The sequence below is a fragment of the Salvelinus namaycush genome, chromosome 40 (genome assembly GCF_016432855.1).
Source record: "Salvelinus namaycush isolate Seneca chromosome 40, SaNama_1.0, whole genome shotgun sequence".
NCBI classification, from domain to species: domain Eukaryota; kingdom Metazoa; phylum Chordata; class Actinopteri; order Salmoniformes; family Salmonidae; genus Salvelinus; species Salvelinus namaycush.
Window position 1 is genome coordinate 19,374,668 of NC_052346.1, and position 14,649 is coordinate 19,389,316.

The 14,649-nt window shown below is 45.3% G+C and overlaps 1 protein-coding gene across 3 annotated transcripts in view; it reads right to left on the minus strand.

Annotated features, from left to right (window-relative positions):
* Positions 1-14,649, minus strand: part of LOC120033391 (microtubule-associated protein 2-like) — a 113,432-nt gene that overhangs the window by 5,934 nt on the left and 92,849 nt on the right. For all 3 annotated transcript variants that reach the window (XM_038979721.1, XM_038979723.1, XM_038979722.1), the window contains 5 exons: positions 13,555-13,610; positions 12,713-12,833; positions 11,964-12,020; positions 11,140-11,299; positions 10,636-10,804 (listed from right to left, as the gene is read on the minus strand). In XM_038979721.1, the coding sequence (XP_038835649.1) occupies positions 10,636-10,804; positions 11,140-11,299; positions 11,964-12,020; positions 12,713-12,833; positions 13,555-13,610 (563 nt within the window). The remainder of the gene's footprint in view (positions 1-10,635; positions 10,805-11,139; positions 11,300-11,963; positions 12,021-12,712; positions 12,834-13,554; positions 13,611-14,649) is intronic.

Genomic DNA, 14,649 nt, shown 5'->3' on the forward strand with positions numbered 1-14,649 from the left:
TGTATGTTGATATTTATTTGGATTAATAATCATATTATGTACACTGAGTGTACAAAACATTAAGAACACCTGCTCTTTCATTGACATAAACTGACCAGGTGAATCCAGTTGAAAGCTATGATCCCTTATTCATGTCACCTGTTAAATCCACTTCAATCAATGGAGATGAAGGGGAGGAGACAGGTTAAAGAAGGATTTTTAAAACTTGAGACAATTGAGACATGGATTGTTTATGTGTGCAATTTTGAGGGTAAATGGGCAAAACAAAAATATACACCACGAGGAGTTAGAGGGAGGAGGAGGAGTTGGAGGGAGGAAGATGAGTTAGAGGAGAAGGAGGAGGAGGAGAGGGGGAGGGGGAGGAGGAGAAGAAGAGGGAGGAGGAGGAGCTAGAGGAGAAGGAGGAGAAGAGGGAGGAGTTAGAGGGAGGAGGAGGAGCTAGAGGAGAAGGAGGAGAAGAGGGAGGAGGAGGAGTTAGAGGGAGGAGGTGGAGAAGAGGGAGGAGGAGGAGAAGAGGGAGGAGGAGGAGTTAGAGGAGGAGTTAGAGGAGAAGAGGGAGGAGGAGGAGGAAAAGGAGGAGTAAGAGGAGGAGAGGGGGAGTGAAGGGGGATAGGATAGTTGTTGAGTTAAGAGAGAAACAGAGTTGAGTTGAGCAGAGGATAGTTGATAAGTTAAGAGAGAAACAGAGTTGAGTTGAGCAGAGGATAGTTGTTAAGAGAGAAACAGAGTTGAGTTGAGCAGAGGATAGTTGTTGAGAGAGAAACAGAGTTGAGTTGAGCAGAGGATAGTTGTTGAGTTAACCGCTAGGCTACCTGCCTCCCGGTACTCTTAACCGCTAGGCTACCTGCCTCCCGGTACTCTTAACCGCTAGGCTACTTGCCGCCCGGTACTCTTAACCGCTAGGCTACCTGCCGCCCGGTACTCTTAACCGCTAGGCTACCTGCCGCCCGGTACTCTTAACCGCTAGGCTACCTGCCGCCCGGTACTCTTAACCGCTAGGCTACCTGCCGCCCGGTACTCTTAACGGCTAGGCTACCTGCCGCACGGTACTCTTAACCGCTAGGCTACCTGCCGCCCGGTACTCTTAACGGCTAGGCTACCTGCCGCCCGGTACTCTTAACCGCTAGGCTACCTGCCGCCCGGTACTCTTAACCGCTAGGCTACCTGCCTCCCGGTACACTTAACCGCTAGACTACCTGCCTCCCGGTACTCTTAACCGCTAGGCTACCTGCCGCCCGGTACTCTTAACCGCTAGGCTACCTGCCGCCCGGTACTCTTAACCGCTAGGCTACCTGCCTCCCGGTACACTTAACCGCTAGACTACCTGCCTCCCGGTACTCTTAACCGCTAGGCTACCTGCCGCCCGGTACTCTTAACCGCTAGTCTACCTGCCGCCCGGTACTCTTAACCGCTAGGCTACCTGCCGCCCGATACTCTTAACCGCTAGGCTACCTGCCGCCCGATACTCTTAACCGCTAGGCTACCTGCCGCCCGATACTCTTAACCGCTAGGCTACCTGCCGCCCGGTACTCTTAACCGCTAGGCTACCTGCCGCCCGATACTCTTAACCGCTAGGCTACCTACCGCCCGGTACTCTTAACCGCTAGGCTACCTGCCGCCCGGTACTCTTAACCGCTAGGCTATCTGCCACCCGGTACTCTTAACCGCTAGGCTACCTGCCGCCCGATACTCTTAACCGCTAGGCTACCTGCCGCCCGATACTCTTAACCGCTAGGCTATCTGCCGCCCGGTACTCTTAACCGCTAGGCTACCTGCCGCCCGATACTCTTAACCGCTAGGCTACCTGCCGCCCGATACTCTTAACCGCTAGGCTACCTGCCGCCCGGTACTCTTAACCGCTAGGCTACCTGCCGCCCGATACTCTTAACCGCTAGGCTACCTGCCGCCCGATACTCTTAACCGCTAGGCTATCTGCCGCCCGGTACTCTTAACCGCTAGGCTACCTGCCGCCCGGTACTCTTAACCGCTAGGCTACCTGCCGCCCGGTATTGCATTGACATTAGTACGTACAGTACCTGTATATCGATATTTACGTAGAATGATAATCATATTGTTTCTACGTGACGGCTGGTCATGCAGTGCTTCGTGTAATCGTGTCCGTATGTTCATACGTTGCAAATAATTGCATTTACATTATGTGTACAGTATCTGTATGTTGATATTTATTTGGATTAATAATCATATTATGTACACTGAGTGTACAAAACATTAAGAACACCTGCTCTTTCATTGACATAAACTGACCAGGTGAATCCAGTTGAAAGCTATGATCCCTTATTCATGTCACCTGTTAAATCCACTTCAATCAATGGAGATGAAGGGGAGGAGACAGGTTAAAGAAGGATTTTTAAAACTTGAGACAATTGAGACATGGATTGTTTATGTGTGCAATATCGAGGGTAAATGGGCAAAACAAAAATATATAAGTGCCTTTGAACGGGGTATTGTAGTAGGTTCCAGGCACACCGGTTTGTGTCAAGAACTGCAATGCTGCTAGGTTTCTCATGCTCAACAGTTTCCCATGTGTATCAAGAACGGTCCACCACCCAAAGGACATCCAGCCAACTTGACACAACTGTGGGAAGGATTGGAGTCAACATGGGCCAGCATCCCTATGGAACGTTTTCGACACCTTGTAGAATCCATGCCCCGACGTCACATATACACTGAGTGTACAAAACATTAAGAACACCTTCCCAATATTGAGTTGAGGCTATAAGGTAATCGTTTCCGATTTAAAAATAAAATAATTATGTGCAAATACTTGTCTGAAATACAGGACTGGCAAGACCTATACCGTGTAGCGATCACAAGAGACGTGGTTGGAATGAGACGTGAGCCAATGAGTGAACACAAGCTGGTACGTCTCTGGAAAGGAGAACCCTGGCCTACAAACCTATTATTTCATCAACCAGACTCTGACCTGGATTCTCCTGTCACCTGAGGACACACACATGTGTGCCAATTAAATGCAGACACACACAAGTGGGAATACACACAGTCAAACACACACATAAATACATACACACAATACATACACACCCGCACCTGTGCTTTTCATCTAATTCGTTTTGCAGATTCTAAAGCTGCTAAAACATGACCATCTCTACAAGGTCAGTCAATGACAAACACCAGAGATTCTAAATATGCTGCCTTATTAATAGAGATTCTAAATATGCTGCCTAAATAGAGATTCTAAATATGCTGCGTAAATAGAGATTCTAAATATGCTGCTGTCATGACGTTGGCCTGTGGGTAGGTTTATGACAGTCATAAATACCTCTTTCCCCCTTTTTCTCTCTCCCTACTATAACTGATGTGACATAAGGAAACCCATGGGTTAACATAGAGATTCTGGGTAACATCAGAAGTGGGGGGAAATGAACTATATTCTGGTAATCCGACCAACTGAACATATGCGGTGGTACTTAAGGTATATTATGTCAGTTCGGTTGCCCTCTGACACATTCTCATCAATGATAGAATGACATAAACTCTACTGTGGAAAGTCTAAACGTAAGAGGTATCGGATTCACATGGAATTGTTGTTTAATTCAAATGTTTGAATATGACATTATTTGTGAAGAGGTGAAATGTAATTTTAGCTTCCAAATGAGAGATCTGGACTTTCATAAGTGTTCCTCTGCTCACAGTGGCCCGCCCCTGTGAAGAGGCATGGGTTATAAACTTTTCAGACACACCCCTCTCCCTCCACTATAAAAGCCATTGACAAGAATATAACTTTCTGTTCCGGGTACACTAGGATGACGATCCGGTGTCAGAATGGTTCAGATAATAACTACAGAACTAAGCCAACAGCAGCATGGACTTTGATTGTGAATGGTATGAACTTTGAACTCGTATTCACTACAGAAGTGATATCTCCTAGCCGTTGAGTTAGCAACAGCTAAACGCAGGTTAGGAAGGACGTTCCTGCACCCAACCCACACAACGTTCCTCCAACGTATCCAGTAAGGCACCAGAGACATTCTTCAAAGGACAGAGGACTCGGGTTGGCGACACGGTCCATCTACCACCAACCTACTGAAGCGCAGCTCAGAGTAAATATTTATTGCATTTTCCTCTTCAAATGGGCGGTAATTTAGAATGCATAAGATACTGTATTTACGATAGCACAGCTTCGCCTCTGTTCCAGTCTCCCGCTCTTTCACTAAAATCCCGCCCCTTTTCTTTGTGTAACAAGCTGTCATATCTATTCCGCCCGCTAGGGACGTTTTTCTGTATGACGTAATTTGTGATCAAGTTATGATTTAATTGTGTATGTGTGTTTCTGTGTGATTAGTTAGGTATTTAGTAAATAAATAATTAAACCCAATTTTGTATTGCTGATTCAACTTGTTAGCCAGGATTCTTGCAGATAATCAAGGACTTACAACTTTCAGATGAGACTGAATAAAATGACGATTAATGTGACTGTTATGGATGTAAAATCTTACTAAATCTTCAAGAGTTTATTCGAAAGATAACAGCTCTATAAATATTCTTTCGTGGTGTCCCTCTCTAGTTAATTAACATTTACATGATTAGTTCAATCAGGTAATATTAATTACGGAGAAATTATTTTATAGAATAGCATGTCATAGCAATTAATCTGGCATAGTCAAAGACACGACACTGCCTAAATAGAGATTCTAAATATGCTGCGTAAATAGAGATCCTAAATATGCTGCCTAAATAGAGATTCTAAATATGCTGCCTAAATAGAGATTCTAAAAAGAGATTCTAAATAGCTGCCTAAATAGAGATTCTAAATAGAGATCCTCAATAGCTGCCTAAATAGAGATTCTAAATAGAGATTCTAAATAGCTGCCTAAATAGAGATTCTAAATAGAGATCCTAAATAGCTGCCTAAATAGAGATTCTAAATAGAGATCCTAAATAGCTGCCTAAATAGAGATTCTAAATAGAGATCCTAAATAGCTGCCTAAATAGAGATTCTAAATAGAGATCCTAAATAGCTGCCTAAATAGAGATTCTAAATATGCTGCCTAAATAGAGATTCTAAATAGCTGCCTAAATAGAGATTCTAAATAGAGATCCTAAATAGCTGCCTAAATAGAGATTCTAAATATGCTGCCTAAATAGAGATTCTAAATAGAGATCCTAAATAGCTGCCTAAATAGAGATTCTAAATATGCTGCCTAAATAGAGATTCTAAATAGAGATCCTAAATAGCTGCCTAAATAGAGATTCTAAATATGCTGCCTAAATAGAGATTCTAAATAGAGATCCTAAATAGCCGCCTACAGCAAATACAAGTGGGTAGAATCATAGGGGGGTTACAGGTCACCACAAAATATTGCAGTGAAATCACTGCACCAAAATAAAGATTTTCCATTGGAAGATAGAATTTATTGGATTCATTTTGAGATTTATAAATTGGGATTATTCTGGGGTTCATTATGTTTTCTAATTTTCACTGAGGCTGTGTTACACTGAAGCCCTGAGCCTTCGTCCAGTCTGCAACAGCAGACTAGAGCTCATTAAACTCAGCCCTGTCTTCTACTCCTCTCACAGAACAAAGGTCCTTCAACATCAAGGATCAAAACCAACCTCATCTGCCAATGGGGATTCTCCATTCTGAAAGATTCATATAACAGCAACTACTGTGTGTTTGTCATTAGACTCAGCTTGCTGGTTAAATATGTACACTGTGAGACTCAGCTTGCTGGTTAAATATGTACACTGTGAGACTCAGCTTGCTGGTTAAATATGTACACTGTGAGACTCAGCTTGCTGGTTAAATATGTACACTGTGAGACTCAGCTTGCTGGTTAAATATGTACACTGTGAGACTCAGCTTGCTGGTTAAATATGTACACTGTGAGACTCAGCTTGCTGGTTAAATATGTACACTGTGAGACTCAGCTTGCTGGTTAAATATGTACACTGTGAGACTCAGCTTGCTGGTTAAATATGTACCATGTGAGACTCAGCTTGCTGGTTAAATATGTACCATGTGAGACTCAGCTTGCTGGTTAAATATGTACACTGTGAGACTCAGCTTGCTGGTTAAATATGTACACTGTGAGACTCAGCTTGCTGGTTAAATATGTACACTGTGAGACTCAGCTTGCTGGTTAAATATGTACACTGTGAGACTCAGCTTGCTGGTTAAATATGTACACTGTGAGACTCAGCTTGCTGGTTAAATATGTACACTGTGAGACTCAGCTTGCTGGTTAAATATGTACACTGTGAGACTCAGCTTGCTGGTTAAATATGTACACTGTGAGACTCAGCTTGCTGGTTAAATATGTACACTGTGAGACTCAGCTTGCTGGTTAAATATGTACACTGTGAGACTCAGCTTGCTGGTTAAATATGTACACTGTGAGACTCAGCTTGCTGGTTAAATATGTACACTGTGAGACTCAGCTTGCTGGTTAAATATGTACACTGTGAGACTCAGCTTGCTGGTTAAATATGTACCATGTGAGACTCAGCTTGCTGGTTAAATATGTACACTGTGAGACTCAGCTTGCTGGTTAAATATGTACACTGTGAGACTCAGCTTGCTGGTTAAATATGTACACTGTGAGACTCAGCTTGCTGGTTAAATATGTACACTGTGAGACTCAGCTTGCTGGTTAAATATGTACACTGTGAGACTCAGCTTGCTGGTTAAATATGTACACTGTGAGACTCAGCTTGCTGGTTAAATATGTACCATGTGAGACTCAGCTTGCTGGTTAAATATGTACACTGTGAGACTCAGCTTGCTGGTTAAATATGTACCATGTGAGACTCAGCTTGCTGGTTAAATATGTACACTGTGAGACTCAGCTTGCTGGTTAAATATGTACACTGTGAGACTCAGCTTGCTGGTTAAATATGTACACTGTGAGACTCAGCTTGCTGGTTAAATATGTACACTGTGAGACTCAGCTTGCTGGTTAAATATGTACACTGTGAGACTCAGCTTGCTGGTTAAATATGTACACTGTGAGACTCAGCTTGCTGGTTAAATATGTACACTGTGAGACTCAGCTTGCTGGTTAAATATGTACACTGTGAGACTCAGCTTGCTGGTTAAATATGTACACTGTGAGACTCAGCTTGCTGGTTAAATATGTACACTGTGAGACTCAGCTTGCTGGTTAAATATGTACACTGTGAGACTCAGCTTGCTGGTTAAATATGTACACTGTGAGACTCAGCTTGCTGGTTAAATATGTACACTGTGAGACTCAGCTTGCTGGTTAAATATGTACACTGTGAGACTCAGCTTGCTGGTTAAATATGTACACTGTGAGACTCAGCTTGCTGGTTAAATATGTACACTGTGAGACTCAGCTTGCTGGTTAAATATGTACACTGTGAGACTCAGCTTGCTGGTTAAATATGTACACTGTGAGACTCAGCTTGCTGGTTAAATATGTACACTGTGAGACTCAGCTTGCTGGTTAAATATGTACCATGTGAGACTCAGCTTGCTGGTTAAATATGTACACTGTGAGACTCAGCTTGCTGGTTAAATATGTACACTGTGAGACTCAGCTTGCTGGTTAAATATGTACACTGTGAGACTCAGCTTGCTGGTTAAATATGTACACTGTGAGACTCAGCTTGCTGGTTAAATATGTACACTGTGAGACTCAGCTTGCTGGTTAAATATGTACACTGTGAGACTCAGCTTGCTGGTTAAATATGTACCATGTGAGACTCAGCTTGCTGGTTAAATATGTACACTGTGAGACTCAGCTTGCTGGTTAAATATGTACCATGTGAGACTCAGCTTGCTGGTTAAATATGTACACTGTGAGACTCAGCTTGCTGGTTAAATATGTACACTGTGAGACTCAGCTTGCTGGTTAAATATGTACACTGTGAGACTCAGCTTGCTGGTTAAATATGCACACTGTGAGACTCAGCTTGCTGGTTAAATATGTACACTGTGAGACTCAGCTTGCTGGTTAAATATGTACACTGTGAGACTCAGCTTGCTGGTTAAATATGTACACTGTGAGACTCAGCTTGCTGGTTAAATATGTACACTGTGAGACTCAGCTTGCTGGTTAAATATGTACACTGTGAGACTCAGCTTGCTGGTTAAATATGTACACTGTGAGACTCAGCTTGCTGGTTAAATATGTACACTGTGAGACTCAGCTTGCTGGTTAAATATGTACACTGTGAGACTCAGCTTGCTGGTTAAATATGTACACTGTGAGACTCAGCTTGCTGGTTAAATATGTACACTGTGAGACTCAGCTTGCTGGTTAAATATGTACACTGTGAGACTCAGCTTGCTGGTTAAATATGTACACTGTGAGACTCAGCTTGCTGGTTAAATATGTACACTGTGAGACTCAGCTTGCTGGTTAAATATGTACACTGTGAGACTCAGCTTGCTGGTTAAATATGTACACTGTGAGACTCAGCTTGCTGGTTAAATATGTACACTGTGAGACTCAGCTTGCTGGTTAAATATGTACCATGTGAGACTCAGCTTGCTGGTTAAATATGTACACTGTGAGACTCAGCTTGCTGGTTAAATATGTACACTGTGAGACTCAGCTTGCTGGTTAAATATGTACACTGTGAGACTCAGCTTGCTGGTTAAATATGTACACTGTGAGACTCAGCTTGCTGGTTAAATATGTACACTGTGAGACTCAGCTTGCTGGTTAAATATGTACACTGTGAGACTCAGCTTGCTGGTTAAATATGTACCATGTGAGACTCAGCTTGCTGGTTAAATATGTACACTGTGAGACTCAGCTTGCTGGTTAAATATGTACCATGTGAGACTCAGCTTGCTGGTTAAATATGTACACTGTGAGACTCAGCTTGCTGGTTAAATATGTACACTGTGAGACTCAGCTTGCTGGTTAAATATGTACACTGTGAGACTCAGCTTGCTGGTTAAATATGCACACTGTGAGACTCAGCTTGCTGGTTAAATATGTACACTGTGAGACTCAGCTTGCTGGTTAAATATGTACACTGTGAGACTCAGCTTGCTGGTTAAATATGTACACTGTGAGACTCAGCTTGCTGGTTAAATATGTACACTGTGAGACTCAGCTTGTTGGTTAAATATGCACACTGTGAGACTCAGCTTGCTGGTTAAATATGTACACTGTGAGACTCAGCTTGCTGGTTAAATATGTACACTGTGAGACTCAGCTTGCTGGTTAAATATGTACACTGTGAGACTCAGCTTGCTGGTTAAATATGTACACTGTGAGACTCAGCTTGTTGGTTAAATATGTACACTGTGAGTGAGCGAGTGAGTAGACAGGCTGGATTGTTTTCTGCATGAGCTAAAGACCTCTCTGGCTAATAGCGTCTGTCAGAGTAGGAATGAGGAAGAAACTACCACAAGAACACAGCCACTGGTACTTGTGTGTAGGCTATTTCCCTGCCTTAATGTCATGTACATCCTGGTCTCAGATCTGTTTCTGCTGTCTGGCCAACTCCCATTGTTGTCATGGAAAACAGGGCCGGACAAAGTGTTTTTTAAGAAAGCAGATATTATGGGGAGAAAACATTGAACTTTTCAACACATTTTTGCCCTGGTCTGACTCCAAACGATGAAAGGAGTTGGTAAGACAGTACAAACAGATCTGGAACCAGGCTAGCTGTAAACTTCCATGGAGCTGAAATGACTACAGACTGGGATCTTTAGTTTATGGCTTCTGGTTCAAATCCACTTCTCCTTATCAGACCAGAGGGTAAACAACTGTCAACCAATCGGACCAGAGGGTAAACAACCCTCGACTAATGAGAAGGGAGGATAAACATTTGCTTTGGAAGAGATGGAGAAACAGCACACACAGGGAGTGGGAGACTGAGAATGTGGGCGGGCAGGTGCAACGTAGCAGGACCACAAACAGATGCAGTGCTTTATGATGGAGAGGAGAGGAGAAGAGGAGAGGAGAGGAGAGGAGAGGAGAGGAGAGGAGAGGAGAGGAGAGGAGAGGAGAGGAGAGGAGAGGAGGAGACGAGACGAGACGAGACGAGACGAGACGAGAGGAGAGGAGAGGAGAGGAGAGGAGAGGAGAGGAGAGGAGAAGAGAAGAGAAGAGAAGAGAAGAGAAGAGAAGAGGAGAGGAGAGGAGAGGAGAGGAGAGGAGAGGAGAGGAGAGGAGAGGAGGAGAGGAGGAGAAGAGAGGAGAGGAGAGGAGAGGAGAAGAGAAGAGAGGAGAAGAGAAGAAAAGAGAAGAAAAGAGAAGAGAGGAGAAGAGAGGAAAGGAGAGGAGAGGAAAAGAGGAGAGGAGAGGAGAGGAGAGGAGAGGAGAGGAGAGGAGAGGAGAGGAGAGGAGAGGAAGAGAAGAGAAGAGAAGAGAAGAGAAGAGAAGAGAAGAGAAGAGAAGAGAAGAGAAGAGAAGAGAAGAGAGGAGAAGAAAAGAGGAGAGGAGAGGAGAGTGGTGGTTAGAGGACAGTGCGCAGGGAACAGGGAACAGAGAAGGGAACAGGGAACAGTGCGCAGGGAGGAAAAGAGAGAGAAATAGAGAGAGAGAAAGGGAGAGAGAGATAGTTAGAGAGAGAGAAACAGACAGAGAGACCGCAAGAGAGCCACGACTGGTGACCACAGTGGTATTCAACACAGGCCATATCCCCTATGCTGAGTGGTTGTCATCTCACCTGTCCACCTTTGGGCTGGTACTTCATGTTGTCTGTGGAGCCGATCTTGGACTTGATGTTCTTCAGGTCGGGCAGGGGCTGGTTGAGGACGCGCAGCTGCTTGGGTGTGGTGGAGGGCGACTTGGGCGGTGTGCGGATCACAGCAAACTTCTTCTCCTGAGTGAGGAGGCTGAATAGAACAACAGAACAACTTTGTCTACTATCTTGCAGAGAACGGACATATGTCATTTTGCTTACAAACCCAAATCCCTGAGACTCACACACATATGCAACCACGCACACACACACACACACACACACACACACACACACACACACACACACACACACACACACACACACACACACACACACACACACACACACACACACACACACACACACACACACACACACACACACACACACACACACACACACACACAAGCTTTCAATGCCGATGTGGGATTTCAACCGGCAACCCTCAGGTTGCTGGCCCACTTCTCTAACGTCTAGACTACCAACCTGAGAGACTTGGGTGTGTGGCTGCCGGGGGTGCGACTCCCAGGGGTGCGGCAAGAGTAGCTGGGTGGTGTTCCTGGGGTGACAGCTGTGGAGCCGGGGGTGTGGGGCGTGGAGGCTCCGCTCCGGGCCGAACGGGAACGGGCCGACGAGTTTGTGCCGACTGGGTGGGAGACAGAGAGGTAACAGAAGTCAGGGTGGAACTGTGATAAAGAGACGTAAAATACCTATCCAGGCATTGTAAGATCTGGCGTGCGTCAGCAACGTCTTAGCAGGTGAACAGGACCAAAGCTAGTGAGAGACAGCCAGGGCATGGTGTGGATGACAGAGTGGATCTATCAAAGCTTGTGAGAGACAGCCAGGGCGTGGTGTGGATGACAGAGTGGATCTATCAAAGCTAGTGAGAGACAGCCAGGGCGTGGTGTGGATGACAGAGTGGACCTATCAAAGCTAGTGAGAGACAGCCAGGGCATGGTGTGGATGACAGAGTGGATCTATCAAAGCTAGTGAGAGACAGCCAGGGCGTGGTGTGGATGACAGAGTGGATCTATCAAAGTTTGTGAGAGACAGCCAGGGCGTGGTGTGGATGACAGAGTGGATCTATCAAAGCTAGTGAGAGACAGCCAGGGCGTGGTGTGGATGAGAGAGTGGATCTATCAAAGCTAGTGAGAGACAGCCAGGGCGTGGTGTGGATGACAGAGTGGATCTATCAAAGCTAGTGAGAGACAGCCAGGGCGTGGTGTGGATGACAGAGTGGATCTATCAAAGCTAGTGAGAGACAGCCAGGGCGTGGTGTGGATGACAGAGTGGATCTATCTGTGATCTACCTGCGATACTAGGGGACCTCCCAGACCTGTGCTCCCCTCTGGGCTCAGTTTGAATTGCTACAGGGAGAAGAGGGAGGAGTTAGAGGGAGGAGGATGAGTTAGAGGAGGAGGAGGAGTTAGAGGGAGGAGGAGGAGTTAGAGGAGAAGGAGGAGGAGTTAGAGGAGAAGGAGGAGGAGTTAGATGGAGGAGGAGGAGCTAGAGGAGAAGGAGGAGAAGAGGGAGGAGTTAGATGGAGGAGGAGGAGCTAGAGGAGAAGAGGGAGGAGGAGGAGAAGAGGGAGGAGGAGGAGGAAAAGGAGGAGGAGGAGTAAGAGGAGGAGAGGGGGGGTGAAGGGGGAGAGGATAGTTGATAAGTTAAGAGAGAAACAGAGTTGAGTTGAGCAGAGGATAGTTGATAAGTTAAGAGAGAAACAGAGTTGAGTTGAGCAGAGGATAGTTGATAAGTTAAGAGAGAAACAGAGTTGAGTTGAGCAGAGGATAGTTGTTAAGAGAGAAACAGAGTTGAGTTGAGCAGAGGATAGTTGTTGAGTTAAGAGATTAGATAGCAGTCAAATCCCAGAACTTGTGAAAGGGGAAAGCGCGTAGTAAGAGCGGACAGGGTGTCTTTACACATAGTATCATCAACAAGTTCAATAGCAAATCTCCTATACCGTTCTGTCATATGTGTATATAATACTGGTCAATATGGCAGTATATCATCTGTCTGAAGGAACAGTGTGTGGAGGTGTGTGGAGGGGAGGGTTACTTACAGGTGGGCCTGCGGGGGGCAGGGCTGGTGTTGTCGTGCTCCGCTGGGGGGGCACGGCGGGGCAGGGAGGATGCAGGCCTGGGCAGAGAGGACCTCTTTTCTGGGGTCCGGTAGGTACCCTCCTGTCACACACAACATACAGTACATGTATGAGCACTTAGCAGACACAGATACAAACACATGCCATAGATCTAATAACAACATACCGACAACACCCGATTGCTGAGAACTAAATGACTTGTAATACCCAATTGTGTGGTTGTGAGAATGAATGGACAAAAACGAATGAACATCTCTGACATAGTCGTTACGGAACATTAGAATATTACCAATATGGAATGAATTGCACCTATACAGGAAGGAGGGAGGGTACTGCTCTAAAGGGCGTGTATTTTCCTTTCCCCTCCTCCTCACCTTCTCTTCCCTCCGCCCCCGCCTCTGCAGTGAGGGTGAGGGGGAGTTTCTGCCTGAGCATGCGGAGGAGGGGCGTGGCCCGCATAACTCCGCCTCCACTAGTGGTTTGGGTTTAGTGTGGGAGCATGCAGAGTTGGGCCTGGAGGACAGATCCTCTACCCCCCTGGTCAGTCGATGGTTTTTTAAGGCGGTGCGTGTGAGGCTCTAGACGGTAGCCATGGCAACGCAGGTAGGATGAATGGATGAATGGATGGCATGCAGGACAGACAGAGAGATGGACAAATAATAGACAGAATGACAGACAGGAGATGAGAGATGGGAAAATAATGAAATACAAAGACCGAAGACATATCGGAGGTGGGATGTCAGTGACAACACAATGTGACATCAATATATTCTAAATTACCATATACAGTTTGTATTACTTACAGAGGTCCTTTCCCGGGATTGGTGGGCCACATTAAGAGGCTGCCGGTCCTCCACGGCTGAGGAGAGAGAGAGAGAGGGAGGGACAGCGAGGGAAGAGAGAGAGGGATACAGGAAGAGAGGGGGGGCAGAGAGGGAAGAGAGAGAAAGACAGGGAGGAGAGAGAGAGAGAGAGGGGGGGGGGAAGAGACAGAGAGAGAGAGAAGAGAGATAGAGAGCGAGGGAGGGACAGCGATGGAAGAGAGAGAGAGAGAGAATAATCAACTGTCAGGGCTAGGCCAGCAGAGGGTGATATCAGCCAACAGAAACACACAGCGGTAGCAATGAGTAGAGGGAATGCAGCAGACGCCAGATACCAGAGAAGACTACAGCCCATCAATAATCTCAAACACTCGAACACACACACTCAGCGAGTGCACTCTATCTTTAACCACTGAATTAGAAAACTTTCTAATGCAGAAGTGATGCATTCTTACTGCAAATCTTCAAGGAAGCATCAGGCTCATTTGTTCCTGACCAAATTCACCCATATTTCACACAGCAGCACCCCAGTCAGACACCTGCCAGTCACTTCCACCAAACAGAAGAGCAAGGTATAGATAGTACTGTGGCTCAAGACAAAAACCATCCCAGCTAGCACATTTGGTTCCTTGGAAATTGTGGGAACGTGCGTTTTTGGTTTCCCATTGGTTCTGGGAACGAAGCCATAAGTATTCTGACCGGTAAAAACAGAATGTTTTTTAAACGTTCTGAGAATGGAAGTGAACATTCTGCCTGTTCTGGGAACGTTCATTTTTAGGTTTGCTGGAGGTTCTGAGAACGTTTTAGTCTAGTTCCTTGAAAGTTTTCCTCTGAGGTTTTATTTACGCTCTGAGAACAACATTTTAGGTTTTTGAATAGCTTCCTTAAAACTTTCACTGAATGTTTCAATATGATTTTAATAACACTGCTAGATTATTTGGGTTCACTTTTTGGAACTCCAAGCACACAGAAATTGATTTCCTTTGGCATTAATCATGCAAACACATTTATTGTGACACAGCATCAGTGAAGATTCAAACCTATAATCGGCTGTTCTCTATCCATAGAATTAGTCCA